The sequence below is a fragment of the Hippocampus guttulatus genome, chromosome 20 (genome assembly GCF_054856545.1).
Source record: "Hippocampus guttulatus isolate MCC_2025c chromosome 20, RoL_Hgut_1.0, whole genome shotgun sequence".
Lineage (NCBI taxonomy): Eukaryota > Metazoa > Chordata > Actinopteri > Syngnathiformes > Syngnathidae > Hippocampus > Hippocampus guttulatus.
Window position 1 is genome coordinate 2,867,364 of NC_141280.1, and position 26,884 is coordinate 2,894,247.

Below are 26,884 nucleotides of genomic sequence, written 5' to 3' on the forward strand. Positions count from 1 at the left end.
TAATATTGACCTTATATAATTTTGCAGGATTTATACTGCAAATATAAATATTCGACATACAAAATCAATATTATTTACCCTAAAATTAGTCATTATTGTTTTGACTCAGGAATATTTATAGCACGGCGATTTTTTTAGCAACTCATAGTCCAAAAGTCACTTGACTCTCCAAAATCTCTTGCGCCCTCTTCAGTTCGAAAGTCTTTTCTCAGTTTCCACAAGAAGACATGGCTGCTACTCTTTTTGCCAGCTCATTCTCTAGGTTTCCTACCAGAAAGTTCTTCCTCTTGCCAGGTACGTGACACAAACACACATAATAATCTACTGCTTAAAATGGTGACCATCCCTGAATTTAAAGTTTCATTGAGCGAACTGAGGTTAACCTTCGCCGTGATCAGAGTAACAATAATTAGAGATTACGCATGGTGGTGCTATAGTGGCTAAAACTCTTTTACAAACGTACCTGAACATATACGTGTACAGTTCATATTGTGTGTGCTTTGATTTGACGATTAATTCCCCCACAAGAAATGCTTGAAATATCACAAACAAGGTTCAAAGTGTTTTTTTACGATTATTGTAAACAGCAGGGAAACATGCTTTCACCTGTACAGTTCAGTACAAAGTTTTACCGTCTAGTCGGATGTCAACATAATTGTAATTGCAATTAAAACAAAACACAAATCAAAATAAGAGTCTACAATTAGAGGCATAAGAAAACGAGGTAAAGACATCTATAGTAGTTATTGGCATGTATGGTTTGGTATATGTTTTTTTTACAGGGATGATTAATTGGAGCCAATATTGATTTGCAATAATGGGAAAAATATTGACGTCAGAAAACCAAACACAATCTCATACAAACAAAAAAAAAAACCTCGAACTGTTGTCTGTGCAAGGACAAAGTGGTAGTCGACGAGAAGCACAATATACAGAGGTTTGATGTACAAGACTGTGAAAAAAAATAATACAACACAGTATGATTAGAGTCTGTACTGTTAAATGTATGCATTGGTGTGGTTTACCAGTGACACAATATATGGGCAATGTAGATTAAATTTCATAATCTGTCTCTTGTTTAATAGGCTATGCAAGACGGCGCATCTCTGTGTCCTCCTCGCTGGCAGGTAGCTATCAGGTTTTGTCCTTGCGCAAGGACATTGTTCAGAATTTGTGACTCTTACATCCTCATGGGACAGGTGTTGAAAATACTAACAATGCAAAATGTATAGACATACTGTATATCTGACCATCTCCTATTTTACTGTTTTCTCCATCAAGCACGGATACACGTCAGCTACGAGCTCAAGGATGATGTTGCGGTTATCAGACTCAATGATCCAGCATCCAAGGCGAGTCAATGTTTACGAATGAGACACACGGCTCTTTTTTTTCCCCGACTCAGCTTTGTGGTGAGGTACTGTATATGACATGATTATTCATGTGTTTGTGCAGGTGAACACACTGTCTGTGCAGATGCAGTCTGAGCTGACAGAAGTGATGAGTGAGATCTGGTCGAACGGAGCTGTGAAAAGTGCTGTTCTTATCTCCAGCAAGCCTGGCTGCTTTATTGCTGGGGCAGACATCAAGTAAGATGCACTTTTTGTACTTTCCAAACTACAAAATCTCAGACACCGTACATGTGCACTGACACTAATGCAAATTAATGTATCTGGATTGCACATTCAGTTTTAGCTAATGGTAGTTTTGTAGCAGGGCCTATTGCATAAAAACAACCTTCTGTCCACTGTTATGCATTGGTTGTCTTCCTTGGATGCAAAATTGAAAAAAGAAAAAGATTTTAAAGGCATTTGTCTTTATGGATTCCACGGCATGTGTCCTTTCCTTTCTTCTCAGTATGATCCAGGCCTGCAAGAGTCGGGAGGAGGTTACCCGTCTCTCTCGGGAAGGTCAGAAGATGTTCGAGAGGATTGAGAAATCTCCCATCCCCATTGTTGCCGCCATCAATGGCTCCTGTTTGGGTGGAGGCCTCGAGGTGCGTGTTTGCGTGTGTATATGTGTGTGCGCGCTCATTTGTCTAAAATAGATTAGAATAAACAATAAATTGGGAATCTATATTCAAAGTGAACCCTCTAAATCCTCCTTTTTGTGACCTCTGCATAGTTTGCCATATCCTGCCAGTATCGAATCGCTACCAAAAGTCGGAAAACAATACTGGGCACACCAGAGGTCTTGCTTGGACTGCTGCCTGGAGCGGGCGGTACCCAGAGACTACCGCAAATGGTATACAAACACACACTCATGTTAATCGGTTATTATGAAAGGCTCATAAGCTCTGCCGCATTGTTGTGCTAGTGGAAAACGAATTACACTCCAGTATTTTAAGGTCAAGCCTCTCAAGGGGCATTTTAGTTGACAGTACATGAAATATGTCTTTGTGTGCGTGCATGCGTGCGTGTAGGTGGGTCTCCCTGGAGCATTTGACATGATGCTGACAGGCAGGAATATCCGTGCTGATAAAGCGAAGAAAATGGGCCTAGTGCACCAGCTTGTGGACCCTCTGGGTATGTGCTCGGCATGACATTTTTTTCAACATGTACATTTTATTGCCACGCTGGAAAAATCAACAGTCATGAATGCCAACTTTCCGTCCCGCGTATTTATGAGTCGCCTTTATTCCATTTATGTCCCTGCACCTTTCTACATCATGTTCTTTTCCATTACAACTTAATCATGCTCATGTCAAGAGTTTGCTGTATCCAGGTACTGAAATTATACCTCTCCCTTTCGATGTAATGACACTGGACGGACTGTGTCCAACCACTTCAGGTCCTGGTTTGAAGCCGGCAGAGGAGAGGACGATTGAGTACTTGGAGGAAGTGGCAGTAGGCGTGGCCAAAGGTATCGCCAATCAGACGGTTCCCCTTTCAAAAGAGAAAAGTGTCATGCAAAGTAAGTGATGTCGCGGTCGTCCAAATCTCTCTGGAACATAACAGCGGTTTGCTTACTGTTATTCAGCCAAACTGAATCGGCTCACTGTTGAGAACGTTCACCGAATTCATTGTGGGGTGGCGGCGAATACAAAGAAACATAAATAAACTATAAATAGCGCAATGATCCCCGCGCACATTAACTTTGTGTGGGTGTCTAGAGCTACAGGACACGGTGATGGGTCTCGGCCCTGTCAAGAAGAAAATCTACAGGACTGTCAGCGAGAAGGTTCAGAAACAGACTAAAGGACTCTACCCCGCGCCAGTCAAAATCATTGAGGTCGTCAATGCAGAATGTGACAATCAGCAGTAGAATTCAAAGACAGGATTTAACGACTCCGTGTGTGTTCGTGTGTGTGACTCTACATACGAGTAGTCGATCAAGACTGGAGTGGAGCAGGGAAGAGAAGCAGGCTATCAGGCGGAAGCTGAGGTGTGTTTATTGTTTTTATTGTTTTACAAATGATATTTTTTGGGCAAAGCAATGAGGTTAGATATGATATCGTATAGAATTAGAAATAAAGCCACTACATTTCGAGAAGAGTGGAGGAAAAAGTAAAATACTGCAGTCGGGAGAAGATGCAGTTGTGTTGTTGAAATCTATCCGAATGGAGAGATGGAAAGAGAGGAGCTGATTGCATCATGGGACGTCCCTGAGCAGTCTCGGCCCATAACAGTCAGTCCTAAATATAAATGTATCAAAAAGGCACGTCCTCTAAAATATAAATTGAGTGTCTGCTTCCCTGGGGAAAGAGAGAGATTCACAATGTTTCCACCGGAGAGGCGCCTGGTTTCTGAAGGAAGACCATAAAGAGCTTGAGAACCTCTTCAGAATGTATTCTGAACTCTTCTGTTCTACTTTTGGCTCTCGCACAGAACTTTGGCAAACTGGCTGTGACGTCAGAGTCCAAAGCTTTGATCGGCCTTTATCACGGTCAAGTGACTTGTAAGAAGAACCGATATGGGAACCCGGAAAGGGAAGTCAAGTAAGAGCCATCCAGCATATTTGATCCAGCTTTGCAGATCTAGCCATCTACGGCATCTGGTGGCGTTCATGAGATGCAGATTTTTTGCAGATGTACCCAATGACGTGTGCTCCCCGGTCGATGCTGTCCCGCTGACAATTGGCCTTCTGCTCTGTCTTCCAGGACTCTTGCGATCCTGGGCGCAGGGCTAATGGGTGCGGGTATTGCTCAGGTATCCATCGACAAAGGACTCAACACCATACTGAAGGACGCCACGGTGGAAGGCATCAGCCGAGGAGAAGAACAGGTCTACAACAGGTAATATATGCAAACCGTTGGACATTCCCGTCCTAATTTGCAACAAGAAAGGAGGGGACTCACCTCGGTATGTTATCGTCAGTCTCAACACGAAGGTAAAGAAGAAGGCACTGTCCTCTTTTGAGCGCGACGCTACGCTGTCCAACCTCTCCGCCCAGTTAGACCTCACGGGCTTCTCGTCCGCCGACATGGTGATCGAGGCCGTGTTTGAGGATATCAACGTGAAACACAAAGTCCTCAAGGAGATGGAAGCAGTAAGTAAATCCTGATCACACCACTCCTCGGTGTCACATTTCTCCCTGCTAGTTTTCTCACATCTGTGCACAGGTGATCCCTCCTCACTGCGTGTTTGCCTCCAACACTTCAGCACTGCCCATTAAGGATATTGCTGCTGCAAGCAAATGTCCCGAAAAGGTGAGAAGACACTTTCTGTCATCACAGGCAAACACGGCATTCAAACAATTTGTGTCACATTCAATGAGACTTTTCGCATGACCCGACACATATTTTGGACCGAGGCGCTTTCAACCTTCTCAGATTGGAAGCGTGCATTCTCCAAACTGTATGTTTCCATTTTTACACATGTCCAATGGTATTTACATCAGAGGCTCTTCAAAATAATCCGAGGTGTTGTTGTTCGCCGTTGTATTATTTCTTAAAAACTGTTTTTTTTTTTGCAAGCTGTGTGTCTGTAGTTCTGCTGCCAACACTTAATGCGATGATGTGATGCGCAGGTGATTGGCATGCACTACTTCTCACCGGTGGACAAGATGCAGCTGCTGGAGATCATCACCACAGATAAAACGTCCAAGGACACGCTGGCTTCAGCTGTGAGTGTGGGCCTCAGACAGGGCAAGATCGTCATTGTTGTCGGGGTAAGAGCAGATTATCCTCTCTAAACCGAGCCGTAGTATACTTGTTTCCACAGCATGGGTGGGATATTCCTCTAGTTGTCAACAGCATAAATAGCATTTGTAAAACTCTTGGTTTAAGCGTGTGTGTGTCTTTTCTGGAATACAGGATGGTCCTGGTTTTTACACCACTCGCTGCTTGGCTCCCATGCTGGCTGAAGCTGTCAGGGTGCTTCAGGTAACCGAAGGTTTTTCACAGATTTGGCAACCCCATCATAAACAAATGGACACATGAGCACGTTTTCCTCGTTATATACCAAAATAGCCACTCAATTTATTTGTGTGTACCGCAGGAGGGCGTGGATCCAAAGAAGCTTGACAACTTGACAACCAGCTTTGGTTTTCCAGTCGGCGTGGCGACGCTCGCTGATGAAGTTGGTATTGACGTGGCAGCTCATGTGGCTGAGGTACCTTCATCTGCACGAGATGTTGAATGCCAGAGTCGTGTCATTTGAACACCCTGCTCTCAGGGAAGTCCACACTTATAACGCCCAGAAAAGAGTTGGTGTCATACCTCCTCCTGGGAATGATGTACTGGATGTATTTGATTGTAGGATCTCGGCAAAGCTTTTGGTTCTCGCTTTGGAGGTGGAAATGTGGAGGTTCTGAAGACCATGGTAGAGAAAGGCTTCAAAGGTGACCTTTTCATCCGTCCGTTTTCCCGCCCTTGTCCTCAGTAGGGACATTGCTCAGAATATTGTGTTTCCCCACAAATACTCAAAATTTTGCTCGCATTTTTCAATACAGTGTGGCTCGACGTCCTACTTTAACGCAAAACCAATTAGAAAGGGGCTTTAAAAAGCGCAATGAGAACATGACAATGCTTTATCGCTGTCTTTTTGTGTGCTCACAGTGTTTTTATTTTAGGTCGTAAGTCGGGAAAGGGCTGTTTCATCTATGGCAAAGGAAAAAAAGACAAGAGTGTGAATTCCGATGCCGAAGCAATTCTCAGAAGATACAAACTCAGTGCCCCTCCCTCCGTGTAAGGCTGTGGTTCGCGTTTGCTATGTCGTCGCGCCTCTCAGTTTAAGGTCTCCAAAAGTCACCTTGTTTGTTTGTTTGTTGCAGTTCTTCGGACTCTGACATCCAGTACCGGCTCGTGTCTCGCTTTGTGAACGAGGCCGTGTTGTGTCTTCAGGAAGGAATCCTGACAAATCCACTAGAGGGAGACATCGGGGCTGTGTTTGGACTTGGCTTTCCTCCCTGCCTGGGTGGTAAGTTGCACAAAAAGATTCACGTCATTATCCAAAGAAATGAGTTTCAACCGGAGGGTTAGGACATCCCCTCTCGCTCGGTCTACAATTGACCGGTTTGCTTGTATTGAACCACTTAAAATCAATACTGATGGCTCATCTTTGCTGCGGTGTGCATTAAGGTCCGTTCAGGTTTGTGGACTCACTTGGCGCAGAGCGTCTAGTTGGCACCATGAAGCGTTTTGAGGAAGTGTACGGAAACCAGTTCACACCTTGCCAGCTCTTACTTGACCACGTAAAAGACTCGAGCAAGAAGTTCCATAATTGATCCCATCATCCTTCGTCATAAATGTGGGTCAGTTCTAATAAGCATCTCTTGGACTGAATCCATTCTCTAATCATGATAGTTGATGTAATCGTGTAGAAGTTTGTACATTTGACCGCCCTGTAGTTGCAGCTCGAGAATGTTCAAGTAACAAAGACAGGTGCTGAATTAAAAAACTTGGGCACTTTTTGGTCTTGAAGTATTTGTATTCTTTCTATTCCAAATGAAATTGAACCGTGACTAGCGCAATTATATAATAGAGAATTCACTTGAAGCAGGAAGACAAAACTGAACTGCATAAAATTCCCCCACAATTGTCAGTAATCATAAAATAACACCTATTTAAAGTGTGTTCCAAAATGAAATGTGAACATGGACATGCATTGTAACCAAGCATGATTTAATTCATTGTTTACATGACCACATGAAGCGTTTGAAAGTGATCTGAGGTACATTTTAGAAATTCTATTTTTGAGGCAGTGAACATTCACACACGACTACAAACAGAACAACAGTGTGTTGTGTTATCTAAAGAGGGAATGTTAAAAAAGAAAAGCTACATTGTCCCCCCCCCCCCAAAAAAAATGCCACCCATCAGAGAATACTGCAAATGTATTGATTTTATGAATTGTAGATGGCTTCTAATTATATTTCAATAGATGGGCACAAAACCTCAAAGCTATTTTGAAGGATTCTAATTGTCTGAAAAGGGAGGCTGTAAATTACTTTTGGCCACTTGAATGGCGTCATGACCCTCTACTGTGGGTCAAGATAACTTCATTTGTCACCAGCATTGTATATGAAAGGATCCAATGTACCATGTAACTTTTTACTCTACGTCTTTTGGCATCTTCTGACATTGTGCATATTTGACCAAAGCTGTGCCAAAGACATAAAAAAATAATCTATCTTACGTATATCATTGCCATTTGTGAGTAAACCAGTTCCAATGAGGGATTCCGAGAGGAAACGGGTCTGCATGCCACAGCCAATGATGTGTCTGCTGCAGAGTTGGTGGGAGAGGTTTCATTCAAGTCTCACTTGGTCATAGTAGAAGGCACATTTACGATGACTAAGAAGGCACATTCTCACCCCGCTTGCACCAAGTCATATAGTTTGGTTCAGGTTGATATGCAATTTCTATGTTTTTATTGTGGAGGGTTATTCATACCTAACTGATACCATATGATGTCACACTTGTTGCAGTGATTTGGATTGGTCGACAGGGAATTGGTGTGGGTGTTAGATCTTGGGCCTCCACCCTTGTATGAATTGGGTGATCTTCGTGACGTGGAGTCGGCTCAGGTGAAAGTCATGTGACAGGATGTCCTCAGTCAGTTGAACTAAGAGGCTGCCGTCGATTCGCTCCCTCTGGAATATGGCCACCGCGGCCTCCGACAGGCCGATGAAGCGTAGACATGCCGACACTTCCTCCAATGACAGCGCGGACAAGTCGGCTGGGGGGCGCCAGGTCGAGTCGGCGGGTGCGGCCGAACCTTCGGTCGCACCTGTACTTGTCCCGCCTCCCTCCGCACCTCTGGAAAATTCTAAACTGTCCGCCAGCTCAGGCGACGGGCAAGGCGACTGGCGGTTGAAAGGGTTCAAAGCACCGAAAGGCGCAAAGCGACTTTGCGGCGGCGGAGGTCTCAGTCGAGGCCCGGCGCTGAAGCAGTCCATCCACGGCTCGGCCCAGGTGGCCTGTGCCGTCTGAGGGTTGGTTGCATTGTCAGTGGGGATGGTCGAGACTGGCTCCGGATTGGTGGGGTTGGGCGCGGGACAGTCGGTCCAGGAACAAGGGTAACAGTACAGGGAAGTATCTGGAGAGGGCGAGCAGCTGTAACCCAACAGAGAAAATTCACATAAGCGCCGGGCGTAAGTCAGCATGAATCAAAGAACTGATTCTTGGATTTGGAGGTAGTTTTCTAAGGACTTTCCCATGACATACTTTAGGAATAAACAGAACTGATGATGATGATGATGATGATTTGTTCCCACTGATTGAAACAGTCTACAGTAATTCCAAAAGGAAGGTGACTGTACCTGTCCTGCAGTCCTGAGGAGTAGAAGGAAAGATGAGGTCTGGGGCAAGTGGAGGCCTTGGTGAAGCGAGGGGGGACAGGAGGGCTGGGAGCCGAGCTGGGGATGGAGCCCACTTTCGAGCCACGAGGAGGGACTGGAGGAGCAATCAAGTAGCGACACTCTTCTCTCACCTACACACACATACACGCACAGAGAAATGAGAACCACAGCAGGCGCTGTGTGTGTGTGTGTGTGTGAGTGAGAGAGAGAGAGAGAGAGTGAGAGTGAGTGCACTGTTGCCTTGTGTTCCGGTTGGTAAATGTCAAACTTGTGTGACCTTTACACTTTCGACAAAATTCTTAACTATGCTCGATCCACACACACGTCTGCACGCAAAGCTTGCCAGACTAAATTTCAGGCAATGAGTAACACAGTGTGAGTCAGGCTAATAATACAGACGGCGGCTCCCACACGACATTTACAATTCTGTTGTCGGGGGCCATGATTGAAAGTGGGCAATTGAAATCAAAGAATACAAGTCTTATGTGGATAAACAAGGGGGTCACTGTGCTCGAGTTAACTAACAAACGACATCTTACCTTAATCAAAGTATCACAGCAAACATGTCTTTCGTTTTTGGCTTTGTCAAGTCGTATCCTGCATTATTTGGGTATTGCCGTTTACTTTATTGCATAATACTTTGTGACCTTTTAGCTTTTTTAAAAATCTTTCACTAGACATATATTAAGTAAAACTAATACTAAAATTAATAAAAATGGCACTAAACCAAAGCATTTCCCCCAAAATAAAAACTAATAAATCAAAAAGGCAAAACAAAATAAAAAGGAACTGTAATGAAACGATTCTAACCCTGGCGTGCATCGAGAAATAACACTCTGCGTGGACATTGATGTGTTTTGCGCGTACGGCAAGCTGTTTTGTTTGTGTAAGTGAGGTTTAAAATCGCTAATAATTCATGAGCCGCATCCTCACTCTTCAGAAGCGGATGCTGCTTCAAACTGAAGCACGTGTTGGGGAGGAACTCACAGCATCAGATTTTGGCGGTACTGGCGGAGGAGCGGTCACTGTTGTCACCACGGTGCCCAGCGACCCATCCATTGAGGAGGAGGAATGGAAAGAAATGAGGTTAGGTTCCTTTCCAAGGCCGTCCGCATTCTGACTGGTCCAAAGTTCCTCGTAAGGTATCTCCTCAGCGGTCCTCATTTCAGCCTCGGTCCACTCAGGTGTCACATACTCCCTCTCCTCACCTGGTCCCTCCCCCAGCCGGACCCCAAGAGAGTCCCCGCAGCGCTCCGATAGGCTGTCGGAGACCCCGCCCCCGTAGCTGCACATTGACAGCCGTTGCAGGGCCGGCGCCAACGAGTCCTGCGCCGACACACACGTGCGCGATCGTCGCGGGCTCACGCACTCCTCTGTCATACACTCCAACTCGGGACGGGTTTCCCTCACAGCTCGAGAGTAGGCGTCGGGGTCGAAGGCGTAGCGCAAAAGCAGGCTCTCCACGGCCGCCGTGTGCGCGGAGGCGTCGGCCACGTTGAACCGGGGCATGCAGCGTAGCAGCAGGAAGTGGGAGGGCGACACTTCCTGTCGCCGAAGGACCATACAGAGCACCACCGTCTTGCTGACGATGTTGAGCAGTTTGAAGCGGTGGCCTTCTCGTACCGCGTGGCGGTCGTAGGGGTTTTGCGGCGGCCGCGACGGCACGGACACGTTGACGGGGAGGCGCACCCGCTCGATGATGCTGCGCACCGTGTGCTCTCCGCCCAGCATGCCTTGCTCCAAAGGGGAGCGTGTGCAAAAGCGTCCGCGGCAGGCAAAAGGCAAGCTGAGGCTCTGATTGGTGCGATGGTTCATACACACCAGGCAGGGAGTTTTACCTAGCCGCAAAGAAAAGATAACTCAGTCGATGGCAATCTGCAATTTAACTGGGGTATGTGCACGCGTGGCAATAATTGCCCCGTGCGTCGCCATTTTGGGCAGGTACGCTGAAGTCGAAGTCAATGGAACGGAACGTTCTTCCATAACAGCAGTGGTGACTGAATGCTTCGGTGCGTCCCTTCTTACTTGGGGGAGTCTTTCCCAGGCGCCTCAACAGCGCGCTCAGCCCGGTCTTTTCCTTGGTTGGCGTGGCGCATAGAAGCTCGGCCTTCCCCATGAGCGACAGCTCATCTCCAGCCTGCAGAGTGAAGCTGTAGGGCTCGCTGTCCTCGCTGAACTCCCCCGAAACCACCTGCGCAAATGCACACGTGCATGACATCAAGGCCATCAAAAGAATATAAGCAGCCTTTACTTCTCACTTCCGTAGATACAGTCGCCGGCCCCGTCGGGAGTTTTTGTCTGCAATCGTTTCTCCTTTGACACTTGTCAGTGAATAACTGTAGGGATGAACCTGGCATATTCCGAGGGTGGGTGGTTCGAATTTGGTTGTGATCCTGTTCACAATTATTCACTTTGGCAGAGGTCCGCGCTCGACTGAACGCCATTCTAGTCTAGTTGTGCGTGCATAGCAAATGTTTTGGTCAGTGAGTGCCCATAATGTCGAAAGTGTAGTTAAGTCTGCGCATTCCTCAAGAGGGGCAACGAGGCATGAACCTTGATGCTGAAAGTGATTGTTTCCATGACAAAGACTCGGTCGGGGAACACTCCGGCGACCTCCTCCACGCTGCAGAAATACTGGACGGGATCCCTGATGTCTCTGTCTTCATCCAACAATTTGAACTTTCCTGCGGAGAAACAAGAGCGACAGTGAGAGTAAAAGAAGGGTCGGGGCCATTTCCACGCCGCTATTATTGACGAACAAGATTGAGGAGATCAAGGGTACAAAAGAGTCGATTGGAAACGAAGGTACAAAGTGTTTTTGTGTCCCTTTTGACTGCCAGCATTCTTCTTCGTCTGACAAAAACACATCTGCTGCGCACACAGTTCCGGATGACGGGAGCACAAAGACACCTCGGTGACCTCTGACCTGGCACCGGCTCTCGAGCCAATCAACAGTCGACGGGGTCGTCATGGCAACCGGCAAAGGACCCCCATTCTCACGCTGAGCAGAGACACATCACCATGGAGACACCTACACACTCACGCACACACAACCCGCTGCCTTTTCTTTCACTTCCTCGTCCCCTCCTTCGCCCGTAAATCTTTCCCACTCGGTGATGGGAAGCAGGCAGCGTTGCAGACTAGTAACGCTGTTTGTTTTTGTTTGATGGGTGCTCCTTTTTGAGTTCAATTCAATTGGCCCCAAGTGACCCCTAAAGAACAGTTTAAGATGCTATTGCGCTCTGACTCGTTCAAGTACAGGTTAATCCGAATGCTGGGTGGATGTTCTCCTGAATCCCGAGAACCCCGAAAGGTCCCTGTATTTCTTGCCTATGAGGGGGGCGGGGAGAGATTTATTTTTTTGTCTGAAAGCCAGCGCAGAATACCAAACTCCAGCATCTTATTTGCCAGTAAGTCCCTCCTTCATTCTTCCCTGCATTCACCCCCACAATCTCCAGCCAAACAGCTCCCGGGATAAGACAAGACAGAACAATATGTTGCAAATGTTGCATCCCAACACCCCCTCGCTCGCTGGATGACAGTCAAGGAACTGGACATGGGTTCGATGTGACAACAGGGAATTCCACAAGTCCAGAACATGTTAAAAATAGGATGACTGGCTGGAAGTAAAGGCGCAAATGAAAGCCAAAAGATTTGACTACGATGCATGCAAGTCTCTTACAAATACTGGCCCTTTATACATATTCTAAATCAGGGGCGCTGGGATCTTCGATATCTTCTTGTGTTAGCGTACATTGCACCCTAAGCAGCGACCAGTTTTTCGATCAGAGCTGTTGTGATGTCTTCTTTTTAATCATTCAAATTTTGTTTCATCTGCAATTCACCGATGTCACTGGCAAAGGATGGGAATGACCTACGATCATGATGTTCCTGCAAAAGTGCGTCCTGTGCCTCCTCGTCAGGTCCCTACTAAGGTAGGCGGTGATTTCCTTTTCTCAAACTCTTGTATTTTTCTTTTTCGTTCATGTTGGGGGCCCGTTGTGGCTGTTGCTCATCAATGGCATGCGTGCGTGCAGATACATCCCGCTAATCCATATTTTCAGCCGTAAAAGCATTCCGGACTGGCTGTCGGGCGGCTCTGAGGCCCATTCATGTCATGGGGATCATTCAGCTTTTCTGTCCTCTCCAGCTCAGTCATCACTTGAGAAGGAGGCAAGAGAGAGCGGGCAAGAGAGAGCGAGAGGAGCATCCTGTTGTGTATCCCCAGAGGGGGGGAAACCTATATTGCTCTCCTCCTAAGCATATTTGGACTTCCTGGATGAAGTCATCACACAGACATTAGCTCATCACTGCCAGTGGCTTGTGATTCAGCCCAGCAATTACCTGCCATATTTGGAAGTGAGTCAAAAATTAATCATGCGGCTACATTCATGTTTGAAGCGCATTTTGCTTCCAATAATCATAAGATTATGACTAAATAATATTAAATATGTGGATGAAGACATGCAGAGCAAGTAGCAAGACCGAACATGAAAATGCTGTACAAGTAAACTCAATTTATATGTATAAAAAAAGAAAAGCATAATTTACATCACACATTCTTTACTGTACTTGGAAGATATATCTTGCTAATCAACAAAAAAAGTACTTTCCTACCATCCCACAATAAAACAATCATTTGAACTCTACTTGTTGACACTCAACTTCATGTCATCTCTTTAGTTTTACAGAAAAAAATGCGCAAAACATTTCTTTGAAACGAGCAAATCTCGATTCCGCAGCCTTGTATCCTTGGCTCGGTCCTTTATCTGTCAATCAACCCTGTCAAGTGTTCATCTCATCGTACTTCCTTCACTTGACCCCAAATGTTCTCTCATTTTTCTTCAAAAAGGAGCCAGGGAGGCGGGAGTGGTGTGAGGTGACATCAGCGCTCCTCCATCAGCCGAGGAAGCAATGAAGAGGAGGCATAAAGCTCCAGTTACACAGTGAATAAAACGACTGGTCCGGCAGTCTCAAGAACGGGATGGTGGGGTTGAGCTTCGGTGAGGTCATACTGAGCAGACCCAACCCACATCCAGCATTTGCAGTCAGTGAACAGGAGAGAGGGAAACTACCAGTGTTGATTTGTTGTGGCATGACGACAGATTGTCTGGAAGACAGTCTCTCACAAAAGTGAGTACTCCCATCATCCTTTTTTCTTGTATGTTCTTGGGGGGGGGGGGGGGGGGGTGAAGAAATGGCTCTTTACTACAATGTAAAGCAGTCCATGTACAGTATGCATAAGACTGTAAATTGACCGTCCCCACCAATTACATCAACACAAAGTCATGTCTGCGTGTGTGTGAGAACACAGTATCCCCTCACCTTGGTATTGTAGAGGGATGTCAATCTTGGGCCCGATGACGTAATGGCCTTCTTCTAAACTATGAGCGGTCACTGTGGTCCACTGACGGCAGGAGTGGAGCAGAACCACGTCATCCTCTGACAGACCCTCAACACATTCGCCTGAGAAACACACACACACATCCAAAAGCATGGATGGGTTAAACGTGGCATAAACCCCCCCCCCCCCCCAAAAGCCAAAATAAATAGCTATGCGATGTAAAATACGAAAACTCATTCTGTAACACATACTGTACATTGAGGAATGGATGTCCATAATTACCACAGTTGACAGTTCAAAACCCCCAAATCATGCAACACGGCTGGCAGCCCACTATTACACTGTCAACACACACACACACAGAACTCCGCAATAGAGCCATCGTCAAGACAACGGCAGACTCCGACGGAAAGCACCAGTGCATGGTTCGATTGAGTCACACGCACACACGGCAATGAGAGCCTGACTCGTGTTTCTGTTTTCGCGACGACAGAACTCAAAAGATCCGAGCGAATGTCGCAACGCTTTTGAAAAAGCAATTTCCTTCCGCAGGTGTGTTTTGCTTTGTGTGATGCCATCGCAGAAGGCTGGCTCCAAGTCATGACAGAGAAGACCACGGGCCCCACTGTTCTAGGCATGTCTGGTCTCACTGCAGCTACCTGCAAGTTTTCCCTCATCACTTCCATAAAAGTTCTCTTTCTCCTCCAGTTTTCCTTCTATCTGGTTGTTCCACTTTCTGCACGCCCAAACCATCTCAATCTGGCCTCTCTGGATTTGTCTCCAAACCCTCCAGTCTGGAAACGACCCTCTCATGATAGTGTAGATGTTAATTTGTCAAACACCCCATCTGCATGGTGATAAATATGAAATGGAAACAGCGCATGTTCATCTGAATATGATTGAATATCATTTGCGCTGTCTAGCTGCGGAAACAAGCAGCCAGCGTCGCAAATGCAAGCAGGCGTACATTTCGATGGAGCGTGACACGGATGAGACGCGCGGTTTTCTCGACGACGCAAATCTGGAGACTTTCCCCTTGGCGGATCTTTAGTATTCAGCGCATCCGCCGACACGTTGCATCATTTACATATGAAAAGAATTGAGCGGCACTTCAGCAGCACAACAGACACTTTGTGGCTTTTCCGGAGAAGCTCTGGACCAGAACAACTTGGGCAGAACACCCACACCGCTCGTTCCCAAAGTCAAGCCCCCCGAGGTGCAGGGCGACACATTCACTTTGGAAACAAGCAGAGCATATTACAAGAAACGTACAAACGACTTTCATACGTCTCCTCTACAAATCGCTGGTTTAGGATTAAATCTACAGAAGCAAATAACGCTGACTTTGTCACCACGTCAAAATAGCAAAAATAAATGACGCGAGACGTAAATGTATTTCACGTTTGAAAAAAGAGGTCCTTCTTGACGCATATTTTCACTATCTGTATTTAAATGGCTGTATGTTAAGTATGACACAAATAAGGAACATTTTAAAAATACGATCTGTCTAAAATAGACAGTTAAAAGAGCGGTTTATTTTGTAGTCTTCATCGGAAACACGAAATATTTCCGCTGACTTGCTGCAATTAAAACCCCAGTTTGTTAAACTTTACACTTTATCTGCGTAGTTTTTCCAAAGTCAACATCACATGTAATCACTTTAGTCTTTTAGTATTTCTGATTTCGTTTTCCTCATTGCAACACTTGAATTGTGTTTCTTTCTGTTACCTTAACGGCGGGCAATTGTCAAAGTGACAGCACTCGCAACCTAAAAGTGATGTTTCCTGAACGAAGTAGCACCTGCGTGACTGTAAATTCTCTTACCGTGGGCCAGGCGGACCAGAGTGGGCAGACGGAACTTGCTGACCACCGCGTCCAACGGCAGCGCGAGCGGGCCCCAGGAGATCTCCGACAGGCTCGCCGACAACTTCTCCATCCTCCCGGGTCATCACTGTGCCGGAGATGAGGAGGAGGGTTCAGATCTCGGCGGCGGTTGTTTGGATGAAGGTGAGGAGGATGGAGGTGACGGTCTGGTCGTCAAGAGTTTCGCCATGTTTGAATGTGGGAGAAAAAGAGCTGCGGACTGTGTGCGCGAGCTGAGGGAGGGCGCCAGAGACCTTTTTCCACCTCCCCCACTCACATGCTTCAGTAGCAAAGTGATTTAAGTAGCAAAGCCCAATTTAAATCCCACGAGAAAACTAACATAATACGTTCTAATACATTTTTTTTTAAGATGGTGCTCATTAGGCGGGCACAACACATTCACCACAAATCATTCTTGCTTCTTTGTTAGTTATTAATGCTCCCAGATAGTAAAGTTTTTGTTTTTGGAGTACTGTAATTTCTGGAATTTTTTGTCTGACTTCCCGGACCTGCCACCTAACTACTTTTTGTCAAACCAGTACGAGTATTACTATTCACAAGTTCTCACAGACGCATGTTGTACTTTGGATATACAAAATTAAATTTACCATTGCGACAAAATCGTGCAAGCACCGTTCTTAATGCAAATGACGATTCACCAATGTGTCAAACTGCTGCAGTACAGTGTGAAATACCGCCAAGGAGGACTAACTCAATGTTAGATTATTTTTGTCTTCAGGTCTTGTTGCCTGGTATCTGCAATCTCCACAAGAACCGAGACCTTTATCTTATTTTCTGTAGTGTCTGTATGACCTTTACAAGCAGAGGGGAAAATATCACTCATGAAAACAAAACCAAAGAAGTTTGTTCACTGACAACTTTATTAGATCCATATTAACAAGATGTCCAATGTGAATGGGGGCAACTTTACAGCAGGAGGGGTTGGTCAGAAGTGGAAAACCCTAATGTGCTGGCTCTGCAAAAAGAAATACAAATTGAATTAGTCCATGAAAAAAATACTTCAGAAAATTGCACCAAAATAATTGGCTTTTGTGACACTGGCATCTAGAGGAGAATTCATGTAACTGCACAGTACTTGAGAAAAGATCCCAAAATGTCCGTTTATAAAATAATTTAATTAAATGAATTTTCAAATTGCACTTTACAGATCATTCACCAAAATAAACCACAACAATCACATTTCCAGACGTTTGCATACTTACTGTCCTTCACTGCTTTCTTGCCTAAAATGAAAGAAAATGAAAAGTTTGTCACTAATTCACACTAGTAAGATGCAACACCACAATGACATACTTCTGATTAAAAACGGTATATTTCAGGGGTGTCACACTCCGGTCTGCAGGGGCATGATAATCAGCTCTGCAGGAACGTGATCACAACCCTGCTCATTTGAATCAGGTGTGTTGCACCAGGAAGAGATGGAAGACATGCAGCGAAGTGGCCCTCAAGGATCAGAATTTTGACACCCCAGGTCTCTTAGATGACTGCAAAGCTTCTTTAGGTCGATTTTATTACATTTCTAGGGTTATTTTCGACAATATATTATGTATGCATGTAAAATTGCATTTCTAAGTATGTACTCCTCCCAATACATGAAAGTAACTTGCACAGCCAGCAAGACATTTTCCCACACTTAGTTTGGAATGCAAGTTTGCCCCAACAGCAAAATCTTGACTCGCCTCCATAGGAGATTTTGTAGTAGAGGTACGTCATGATGCCAACACCGACCCACATTTCTTGATAGGCCTTGGTGTAGTAAGGGCTCATTTTGGCCCACCAGTTTGCAAACATGCGTCCAGCCATCTGCAGGAGGAAGCAACAACAGAAACGTAAGTAACGTCTTCAGTTATTTGATCACAATGCTATTTGACCGTCAATTGTATCAACTCTCAGTAAACAAAATGTAACGCTAGGAATGCTTTACATTTATTTGAAGTCGATTTATGTCATTTGTTAGTGGCCAGGTTTTTTCTTGTGCAAGATGACGACGAAGCATGCAGCTCATGTGGAATCAATTTAACGTCTCACTGACTTCACATCTGTTCTCCGAAGCTAAACTAGCGATACTAGCTGTAGGCTAATAAGACGAGCTAACTAATCACGCCGATGAATATAACACGCATTTCATGACAAAGCTTTCACTTCATCATAAATGTTAATCACCAACGCAATGCATGACTAAACGAGTTCAATATTGACAGAGCACCTTTCTGTTTGTCACGGAGCAGAAGGAAGGTCAAGCTAGCACCAGTCTCCTGACGTCAAAGTCGTGGTGGTAAAGCTTCTTCTACTCAAAATGACGCAGTTTACCTCTTGAGTTTGTTTGCCGTGCGCCACCTAGCGGACAATTTACCCACTAACACTTAACCGCTTTGCTCAGTTACAAAATAATGCCTGAATGTGTGTATTTTCTGTTCTACCAAGAATTTTCATAGCTAGTCTACCCACGAATTCTATTAATTTTTCTAAATTATTATTCGTGATATGTTTGTCTATGTTTGAAAAGAGTGATCATTCACATAGTCAGACTATGACTCATTCAGTAGCACAACGGCTACACCCACAATTGCCTACCTGTATGAGAGAACTCGATTACATTGATTCATATTGATGAATAGTCTTTCCCTCCGCTGCAAACAGACATCTTGGCAATTGGTCATGTGGAGTAGTTCAAAACGGGTGTAGGTGTAGATCTGCTTTTTGGGGTCATGATGAGTGAAAAAGCATTTCATTATCATTCCAATTTGTGTTAGTGAAGAGCAGGATTATACGACTTGATTTAAGACTTGCTTCTTAGCCCTAGTGTTTACTTGAATGTATTCACTTGAAATTCACAGGTGAGTCTCCGTCACTGGTTTATTTACCACAGTAACGTGATACTTGTAGTACTCCAGACGTGACTTGCACAGGATGACACTTTACTCTCACCTCCGACAACATCAATTGCCTTCAATGAAGCCTCAGATGGGGAATATTTTGCCTCTCCGAACATCTGTTGCGGTCACGAAAGGTCAAAAAGGATGCAGCACACTGCAGTGAGGGAGTGGAATTCTGTTGTTCTCTCAGAGCCAATCAACAAAAAATGTTAACACCTATAATTACAAAGTTACAATTTCAAATGATTCAAGAACAATGTATCAGAGTAGTATATGGTGATTATATGACAATCATAGTTCGGGGTTAAAAGTTCTTTGAAATGTTTCAATGAATTTACACTGATGGTTTGACACCTTTTTGGGTGTACAGGCAATACATATTAACCTTTATTGTAGCCTTTATTGATCCAAGGCACCCGTTTTACATTTGAAAAATATCCTGGCACACCACCAAACAAAACGGCCGCAAAAAGTAGGACGACAAATGTACTTCTGGGGCTGTTTATTTGAACACAAAGGTGATTCTGTAGTTGAAGGACAGAGGATAACCAAAATGGATCTCTTAATATAGTGAATTTCAACTCCATTCAAGTAACTCTTAACTAGTCACATTCTCACAAACGCTAATAACGGTTGGTTGAAAAGGGTGTGCAGTGTGGCAAGTTTTACTTGTTTCATGAAGCTGTGTTTCTGCCCGGCCACGAAAGGTGTGTGTGTGTGTGTGTGTGTGTGTGTGTGTGTGTGTGTGTGTGTGTGTGTGTGTGTGTGTGTGAAAACGCCCAAGTCTTTATTTCAACATGTTCACACCTGCATTCATCCTGCATGTGTGTTGTTGGAGGCTACAGAAAGCGTGTGAGCATTTGGAATAATATTTGCATTGCCGCAGAGAGAGTATGAAAGAGAAATTTGGAAATACACCAGCAACGGTATTTTAAATTATTATTTTTTAATCCAGTATTGCAGGTACACAGTATGCGCTACATAGACTGTATTTGTGCACTAGCTACTCTAATTGCACGGCAACTAAAATATATAATCACATTTTGGTACTGTCTATGCATTATTTGGGGGGGGGGCGGTCCCACAGGATGAGAAATGAGCCTGTCATTTAGCTTTTGTCACTTTTACAGCTCAGTTCATCAGAGAAATCCTGGCAAAAAAAGAACACCACAATTTTCAAAGCAACATAACAGGTGGAAACTTTGAAGAGACACGAAGCACCGTCAAGGAGGTGACTGGGGCAAGCTCGATTAGCGTGTTATTGTGTCACGTAAGGGTGTGTTCACACGGATCTGTTGTTTCTATTTTTCTCTTATTTGTTTCCACTTGCTCACTAAGGAGTGTCCGTTTGTTGCTTTTAATCATTTTGGACAAGCCCGATCTGCTGTGGAAGTGTGTTTCGTAAACCGCACGCGGTTCAATACAGTGTTGTTCGTTTTTTTTTGATAACTCGGTTTCACCGATAGATTCAAGGGCAGAGGACAATTTTAAGAACAGATCCATCACGTCAGCCAGCAAGTGTTCAAAGGAGACGACCTGAAACGGGAAATCCAAGACTCCAGTCAGAAAACAAAGCAGAGGGCGGAAGGCGGCCCTGCAGACTGTTCGACCTTGTTTGAGGTGAGTGAGCTGAAGCAGACTGATCACACAAACTCAGAAAATGGCACTCGATACTATGCAGACCTGATGTCAGCATTCTAATGATATGCAGTGTTTTCCAACCAGGAGTATCTGAGCTCACTGCAGGCGGTACGTGAAGACCAATAACCTGTGGCACAGCTGTGCCAAAATCACAACAGCCTTGTGCCAGCCAAATAGTCTCATTAAAGCTTAGATAAATGATGAAAAGAAACTGAAACTGCGGTAGTGGGTCTGAATTTCAGTCTTCCTGATATATGGATTTGAAGTTTAAATGCCTGTTTAAAGTCGCTCCATTTTCTTTCAGGTAAATGTTATGAGTGATATAAAAATGTTTTTTTTTCCTTTATTTTGATTCCCATAAAAAATGTATATCAATAATTGTCAAGGACTAATACTTATGTTTTGTTGTATAAAGACAATGGCTAAGAATGACAATTTCACATTAAGAAAACTAAATACAGCAAAGCAACAGATGGAAAAACATGGAGACAAGTCAGTCTTGAATGGAGCCCCCGCTCACCCTGTCTGCTACAACGATACGTTACTATGACAACTAGAGGTGAAGCTGCGGCGGATAGAAAATTGAGCCGAGTATAGACAAATTAAAAGCATCATTTGTGTTTTTCGCTTGGAGTCAGCACGAGGTACCAATTTCTCCCCGTCAATTTTGTATGTGGTGCATGCAGCAGACATCACAAAAAAAAAAAAAACTCTCAAATCACACAACCGCGGTGTGATTTGCATTTGCAAGTTCCTGAAATTGCCAGCTCTGAGCAACGTTTGAAATCTCTAGGACCATCACAATCGTCTTGTTGTGCATCACTCGGCGGTCCTTCTTTCTGCTACAGCAGTCTTTAGCAACAAGCGCTTGTGGAACTTTCCAAATTCAATGACTCCAACGGCAGCAGCACATGTGAAAGCGAGTCTGGGCTCCACCAGGATGCAAGTCCACTGCAAAAGCACTCGATGGCGCTAGAAGCCGACGTCCACCTTATACAGCACAATTTTGGTGTCATGGATCTGTTTGTGACCAATAGGTGGCACTGGAGGGTCTCTGCCCGCAGCTGCACACCTGTCCTAAATTGTGTACTGTAATTAGTTGTCACTTGCTGCCCGACCGCTTTGTGTCGGGTCATTGTTTGTTTGTCTCCGTCATGGTTTCCGTTACTGTGTCTTTCGTTACTTTTTTGCTTCGGCCATGGTTTTTGTTTGATACTTTGGACTCTTTTTGTGTTCAGGACTTTGTTCTTGTGCATGCAAACTGTGACATTAAGGATGCAATGCAAGTAGGAAGTGGACATCTTTTTGCCACTTCAAACCCCGTGCAACGTTCAACGTTACCACACTACATAATTCGCCTTCTGTTTGAAGAAATCGGTGCATCAGAATAATCAGTCAAAGAGCAATAATAGAGGATTTTCTTTTCTCAGTATTGTGATGCAAGGTTGAAGGGCCTGGCCTCTGGAGTATCTGAACTGAAAGGAACTGCAGAGTCTCAAAACAAATGCTTCCAGCAGATATCAACATCGCTCTGCAGAAAATTCATGACAACCTTGACAGGTACCGCAAGGTCCCGAACCGCAGCATCCGGTTCTCAACAGGATTTAGTGGGATCACATCTAAACTTCAGTTGTTCTGCCCCCCCCCCCCACTTTGTTCTAGCTGTAAACCGATGGTCCATTTATCAACGAGAGAAACAGAACTGCGTTGACAACATGACTGATGGGGTGAAGCAGGTCTTCAGACAGCTACAATTTAGGAGCCAAACAGTTCAAGCACAACCATCCCAACCGGGCCAAGTAATAGCACCAAACGAGAGCCAATTTTGTACTGATTGCATGTAATGTGTTGAAACAAAAATCATCCATTACTGACCATGAACGCAAAATTACTTTACGCATCCAAGAGGAAGTCAGAGTGTTTTGGTTACGCAAAGTAAACCTAAAAGCAGAGAGTCAAAATGCTTTGTTTTGTCATGCCGTTTCTGTACCTTGAGTGGTATATTTTATGCCCTTAATGTATTTATGAACAGTATTTACATTCTAAAGTCATGTCAGTTGTTATGCCCCTTGAGATACATTTTCTGACCGTCATCTTGTTTTTCCCGCGTCCTGATATTTCCCAATCTAAAACTACGAGGCCCTCAGAAGAGTTTAAAAAAAAAACGCAACGTCTTGCAGTCTCTCGGGCCAGCAGATGACATCGGCAACAAACATTTTCCAACGAAATGTCCATCCTCAGAAAGGTCAAATAAGGCAAGACTAGCAAACTATCCGGAAACCTTGAAGATAACCGATACAGAGAAATCCCTGAAGGCTGGAGGAACGCCAAAGACCATCTTTACGACTGCGATGGAGAGGCTCGATGAAGCCGGGGACGGAGGTTTGAATGGCGCTCTGTCTTGTGAGGGAGCAGAGCGCGAGAATGACAGCGTGCTCACAATTGTGCAGCAAAAATCTGCACCGGACGAGCCTGAGTCGGATGCGTCTCGCGTGTCCGCTTCAGAACTGCAATCCTCACCAAATGGAAACATTAAAAGCCGTAAGTCAAAATCGACTGCAAATCAACAATCTCAGCAAATCAAGTAGTCTCAGGGGTCGGGGGGGGGGCACATTGCATGGCTTCATTGGACATTTTAATCTTGCTGATTTCAGATGCAAAAAAGCCATTTCCGCATGCCAAACAAGAGATTAGAGATTGCAGTCACCCTGGGGGGCAAACACAGCGCTATAAATATTTGATCCCCAAAAGATGCAGTGATTCTTCCATGGCTGAAGTATCTTTGGAGGCCCAGGGGGCGGCAAAAGTAAGGGTTTTTAATTTTTTTATATTTTGTCTTTTGTCAGTCTGTGGCTTTGCATTTTGAAAGGGTACACCATTAAGCAGTCGTGTCGAAATATCTCAACATGGCCTCTCGACTCGCTGTGTAAACTGTAGCTTTTGCCGCCTATTGTGTGGGCTGTTCTCTTCCGAAAAGTGTTTTGAAAAAAATGCTTCGATTTTTACATTCACATGCAGCCAGGTTGCCGTGTGTGGTGCATGCTCATGCTGCCTTCTCATTTAATTGACGAGCTCGTAATCTTCCGTCCCCAGCCCTGAGGCGTACTGTTCCACACGTTGCAAATTCTTGCGTTCGCTGTACTGACTCGCCTGGCTACTGTCAACATGCTAACATGAACAGGAAGCGCTGTTATCCGAGTCCAAACAGGAACAGAATTAGCCTTTTTTGAGGGGTGGGGGTGACCCTGCCCGTGCTTTTATGTGCATTGCTTAGGTCGGATTAGAGAAGTCCTCTGATGTGAGGTTGGAAAAGCCGCCGTTTGACCAGGAGGGCACTTGCGAATCCCCGGGACATCCCAGGTCCAAACGCGGCTCCACCATGCAGGGCCTTTTGTCCGAGATCCAAGACATGGTCGAAAGAAACGACATTATAAATGTGAGTGTTTACTCTTGAATAACTTGACCCTATTTTCTCAACTTGTCTCATTTTCATTCTGTTTCTTACTCCTTCGTTGTGTTGCAAGTTGCATTGACATTTAGTTTATGTTGTAGAGGACGACGCGCTTGGATTTAAACCGGTACCTTCGGTCTTCACCAAGTGAGGCGGAGATCAGATTGATCAGAGCAGTCCAAAATGTGCTGGCTTGCCGATATCTGCCAGCCCAGCTGGATGTCGCGGCTATGGCCAGACAACTGGAGAAGGCGGAGGTACGGAGTCATTTTTACGCTTTACGCTATTCATCTCGGTGTTTGTATAGATTGTAATTTTTTTTTTTTGTATTGGATGCCCCCAATCACAAAATTTTGAACGTCTTTTCATTCTGGCGATTGCAGGCTTACAAGCAACGTGTGCTGGACCAAGTTGCTCTGATGAAAAGTAGCAGTTCTTCTCAACCTTATGCTCCAAATGTCTTGAAAAGACTGCAAGCCCAGTGGACTTCTGCGCTGCTGGACGCCTCGGCCACAGTGCAAGTCAAAACGGCCCAGCTGGAAGAAGCCAAAGAGTATCGCAAACAGCTCGAGACAATCAAAGCTTTCCTGCGTCAAGTCGATACTGAGAAGAAGAACTTGTGAGTAACGAAAACAAACACAAAAAAAAAGGATGCCATCCATGCAGCTGAGTCGCCCCCCGCCAAGGGATGGTGGAACATGCGATTTGATTTTATGCTTCTCTAGCAATTGTACGACTAAGTCAAGTTTAGCGTCGCCACGTTTGAAGGCCAACTCTTGCCAACTCTGTCTTGTTAACGTATGTGTCTTTGTGATATCATTTTGCTTTCTTTTCTTAAAGAGGCGCCTTGGGAAGCAGTGCTCTCCAAGCTGAAAAACTCCGCTCCTTGCTGCAAACCTTGAAAGGAAAGGAAGAAACGTGGCAGGGGCTCCGTGCGTCGAGCAGCCAGTTGGCCGTCCACTTGAGCGATGCCGAAAGCTCGGGCGCTCTTCTCGCTCAGCTTGGAGATGTGCAAGATGAGTGGAGACTTTTGAGCGGGAGTATCAAGAGAGCCCTGTGTCAGGCAGCTAATTCATCCCGTCAATCGTCTGCCCTGATGAAAGAGGCTCAACGGCTTAAAGACAAGATTGAAGCGATTCAGGAATCGGTGGAGTCCCGTGGCAAATGTCACGGCACAAAAAACACGTTAGAATTTTTTGGTTTGAGCGAAGACCTCAAAATGTGTCACCGGCTGCATGTGCATCTACAATCTTTCTCAGATGCTCTTTTCCAAACCGGTATAGGTCAGAACGAGAAGGACAGCATTAAACGTGACCTTGAAGAATTGAGGACCTTACTGGGGACTCCCAAAATCCAGGCCGACCCCTCCATACTTGACGCTGATGCTAACAAGCAGTTCCAAGAATGCATCACGTGGGCAAAACGGATGGAATACCACATCAGCGTTGGCAAAAAGTTGCCTCTTTTCCCCGAAGAAGCTCGAATTCAGATTGAGAAAATGAGGAAATATCAGACGGATATCGTCATCAGAAGGTCCGAGATGCAACGGCAAGAAACGAGGCGGGAAACCGCTGACGCGGACAATGAGGACTACGCCCAAGGGTCAGAAGTCGTCGAAGAGCTGTACGAAACGCTCACTGAAGACTTGGAGGATGTTCTTGACGCGATGATGAACAATCTCCGGGAGAGGGAGGAATTGTTCGATCACCTTGACGGCATCGACGCGTGGCTCGTCGAAACAAACGCCAACAGAGACGCCCGCGCTTATGCGGAGAACGTTTCGAGAGTTGACGTCGGCTCGCTTGAGAGCAAGCGAAAGCATCACCAAGGGCTCGCCGAGGATATCGAATGTCATCTAAATCTGGTCGATTCTTTGGAGAAAAGGTGCCAGGCCATAGCAGAAGGTCTGAGCCCCGGAGAGAGCCATTACCTTGTCAACAGGCTCTCGGCCATCTGGACACAATTTGATGGCTTGCTGGCACAAGAGAGTGCAACCAGCTGGCATTTGGAGGAGCTGATTCATGAGCGTACCTCTTCCGGTGAGGAGCTGTCTACCATCGAGCGTAGCTTAAAGAACATCTCCTCTTGTTTGGACCAACATCATTTCCCCATGACGCAGGAAATCGTTTTAACCATTGCACTGGTGAAGCACATGCTCATGGAACATCAGTGTCAAGTGCAAGAGATTCAACACTGCCAGGAGAGCGAGCGCAGCGCTCTGCTCTGCACCGTTGCAGAACTGCAAGACAGGTGCAAGGTTCTGAGTTTTCATGCTTTTGAGCAAGACAAATATCTGCAACTGAAGAAGCAAATGGAAGATTCAAGGGACGTGTCCCAAGAGCAAATCCGGCAGGTGAAAGATGGAACTTTAAGTTTGGGTGAGAGGTTCAAACGTTGCCAGGCGCTCTTGGTCGACCTCCCGCTGATGAAGACGCGCTGTCAAGAAGCGGCGGAGCAACTGGAGGTGATCGCTCCGGAGCTGCGCCCAACGGAGGTGGATTTGGAGAGGCGGAGCATTAGCGGCGCCGTAGCGGCATTTGCTTCTTCGGAGCAGGCTGCCACGGATGAGATGAAACATTTAGAGGGCGAGCTTCTTCTGGGCCTGCGCTTTTCCTCCGAGCTTCCCGCCTTGACGGAATTCTTCCGAAGAACGGCACGAGAGCTGCGGGGTGCGGAACCAGTCGGTCCCGATGAAAGCGCCGTGGATGTCGCCCTGCAGAGGCGATGGGTGGTGTGGAGAAACATGGAGTCTGCGATGCGCCTGTTGCGCGCGCTGGCTCGGAAAGAGGAAATTGACTTCGAGAGCCGCAGTGATTTGCATTTGCTGGGTGATTCGACCATGCAGGAATGTCATTTACAGATGGTGAGTCGACAGAACATGAATGCGGTGCAACCTTGAAGGTCCAACACGACCACTCGAGCTGCAAAATGATCCGATTGGAAGTT

The 26,884-nt window shown here is 45.5% G+C and overlaps 4 protein-coding genes across 15 annotated transcripts in view; 2 read left to right on the forward strand and 2 right to left on the reverse strand.

Annotated features, from left to right (window-relative positions):
- The first annotated feature begins 194 nt into the window (after positions 1-194).
- Positions 195-11,462, forward strand: hadhaa (hydroxyacyl-CoA dehydrogenase trifunctional multienzyme complex subunit alpha a). Of its 7 annotated transcripts, XR_015097658.1 has the most exons (22): positions 195-294; positions 1,086-1,127; positions 1,282-1,352; positions 1,456-1,589; positions 1,858-1,996; positions 2,125-2,244; positions 2,423-2,525; positions 2,791-2,913; positions 3,113-3,231; positions 3,328-3,384; positions 3,828-3,937; positions 4,100-4,234; positions 4,317-4,488; positions 4,562-4,648; positions 4,969-5,109; positions 5,255-5,323; positions 5,439-5,552; positions 5,700-5,781; positions 6,013-6,127; positions 6,214-6,359; positions 9,683-9,828; positions 11,330-11,431. XR_015097658.1 is itself a non-coding variant. In XM_086100368.1 (21 exons), the coding sequence occupies exons 1-21, from the start codon at positions 228-230 to the stop codon at positions 9,703-9,705; spliced, it is 2,169 nt and encodes a 722-aa protein (XP_085956494.1). In that variant the 5' UTR covers positions 195-227; the 3' UTR covers positions 9,706-9,837. The 7 variants fall into 7 exon arrangements, 3 of the variants coding, with proteins under 3 accessions (XP_085956494.1, XP_085956493.1, XP_085956495.1); XM_086100368.1 differs by lacking the exon at positions 11,330-11,431 and having other exon boundaries at positions 9,683-9,837; XM_086100367.1 differs by lacking the exons at positions 9,683-9,828; positions 11,330-11,431 and adding an exon at positions 6,521-6,850.
- On the reverse strand, positions 7,047-16,205 carry garem2 (GRB2 associated regulator of MAPK1 subtype 2). Its single transcript, XM_086100370.1, has 7 exons — positions 15,911-16,205; positions 14,068-14,208; positions 11,296-11,426; positions 10,768-10,933; positions 9,730-10,580; positions 8,704-8,873; positions 7,047-8,497 (listed from the first exon to the last, which is right to left on the reverse strand). Exons 1-7 carry the CDS (start codon positions 16,020-16,022, stop codon positions 7,906-7,908), a joined length of 2,163 nt encoding a protein of 720 aa, XP_085956496.1. The 5' UTR covers positions 16,023-16,205; the 3' UTR covers positions 7,047-7,905.
- A 607-nt stretch (positions 16,206-16,812) lies between these two features.
- atp5mj (ATP synthase membrane subunit j) lies at positions 16,813-18,313 on the reverse strand. The gene is made up of 4 exons (XM_086100414.1): positions 18,177-18,313; positions 17,650-17,773; positions 17,173-17,193; positions 16,813-16,925 (listed from the first exon to the last, which is right to left on the reverse strand). The coding sequence occupies exons 2-4, from the start codon at positions 17,771-17,773 to the stop codon at positions 16,912-16,914; spliced, it is 159 nt and encodes a 52-aa protein (XP_085956540.1). The 5' UTR covers positions 18,177-18,313; the 3' UTR covers positions 16,813-16,911.
- Positions 18,314-22,586: 4,273 nt separating this feature from the next.
- The window catches only part of syne2a (spectrin repeat containing, nuclear envelope 2a), a 35,058-nt gene continuing 30,760 nt past the window's right edge, over positions 22,587-26,884 (forward strand). For 5 of the 6 annotated variants that reach the window (XM_086100239.1, XM_086100242.1, XM_086100243.1 and 2 more), the window contains exons 1-6: positions 22,748-23,028; positions 23,142-23,293; positions 23,762-23,923; positions 24,040-24,195; positions 24,322-24,557; positions 24,779-26,801. In XM_086100239.1, the coding sequence (XP_085956365.1) occupies positions 22,839-23,028; positions 23,142-23,293; positions 23,762-23,923; positions 24,040-24,195; positions 24,322-24,557; positions 24,779-26,801 (2,919 nt within the window). In that variant the 5' untranslated portion in view covers positions 22,748-22,838. Of the gene's footprint in view, positions 23,029-23,141; positions 23,294-23,761; positions 23,924-24,039; positions 24,196-24,321; positions 24,558-24,778; positions 26,802-26,884 lie in introns of all 6 variants that reach the window. The other variant, XM_086100244.1, reaches the window with a different exon arrangement.

Coding starts and splice junctions, on each gene's coding strand:
- hadhaa (XM_086100367.1), top strand. CDS start 228: ATGGCTGCTACTCTTTTTGCCAGCTCATTCTCTAGGTTTCCTACCAGA. Junction 5,110..5,254: donor AGATCGTCATTGTTGTCGGG/GTAAGAGCAGAT, acceptor TCTGGAATACAG/GATGGTCCTGGTTTTTACAC. Junction 6,360..6,520: donor CTTTCCTCCCTGCCTGGGTG/GTAAGTTGCACA, acceptor GTGTGCATTAAG/GTCCGTTCAGGTTTGTGGAC.
- garem2 (XM_086100370.1), bottom strand. CDS start 16,022: ATGGAGAAGTTGTCGGCGAGCCTGTCGGAGATCTCCTGGGGCCCGCTC. Junction 10,581..10,767: donor CCTGGGAAAGACTCCCCCAA/GTAAGAAGGGAC, acceptor CTTTGCGGCTAG/GTAAAACTCCCTGCCTGGTG. Junction 8,874..9,729: donor TACCGCCAAAATCTGATGCT/GTGAGTTCCTCC, acceptor ATGTGTGTGTAG/GTGAGAGAAGAGTGTCGCTA.
- atp5mj (XM_086100414.1), bottom strand. CDS start 17,773: ATGGCTGGACGCATGTTTGCAAACTGGTGGGCCAAAATGAGCCCTTAC. Junction 17,194..17,649: donor CTACAAAATCTCCTATGGAG/GCGAGTCAAGAT, acceptor CTTTCATTTTAG/GCAAGAAAGCAGTGAAGGAC.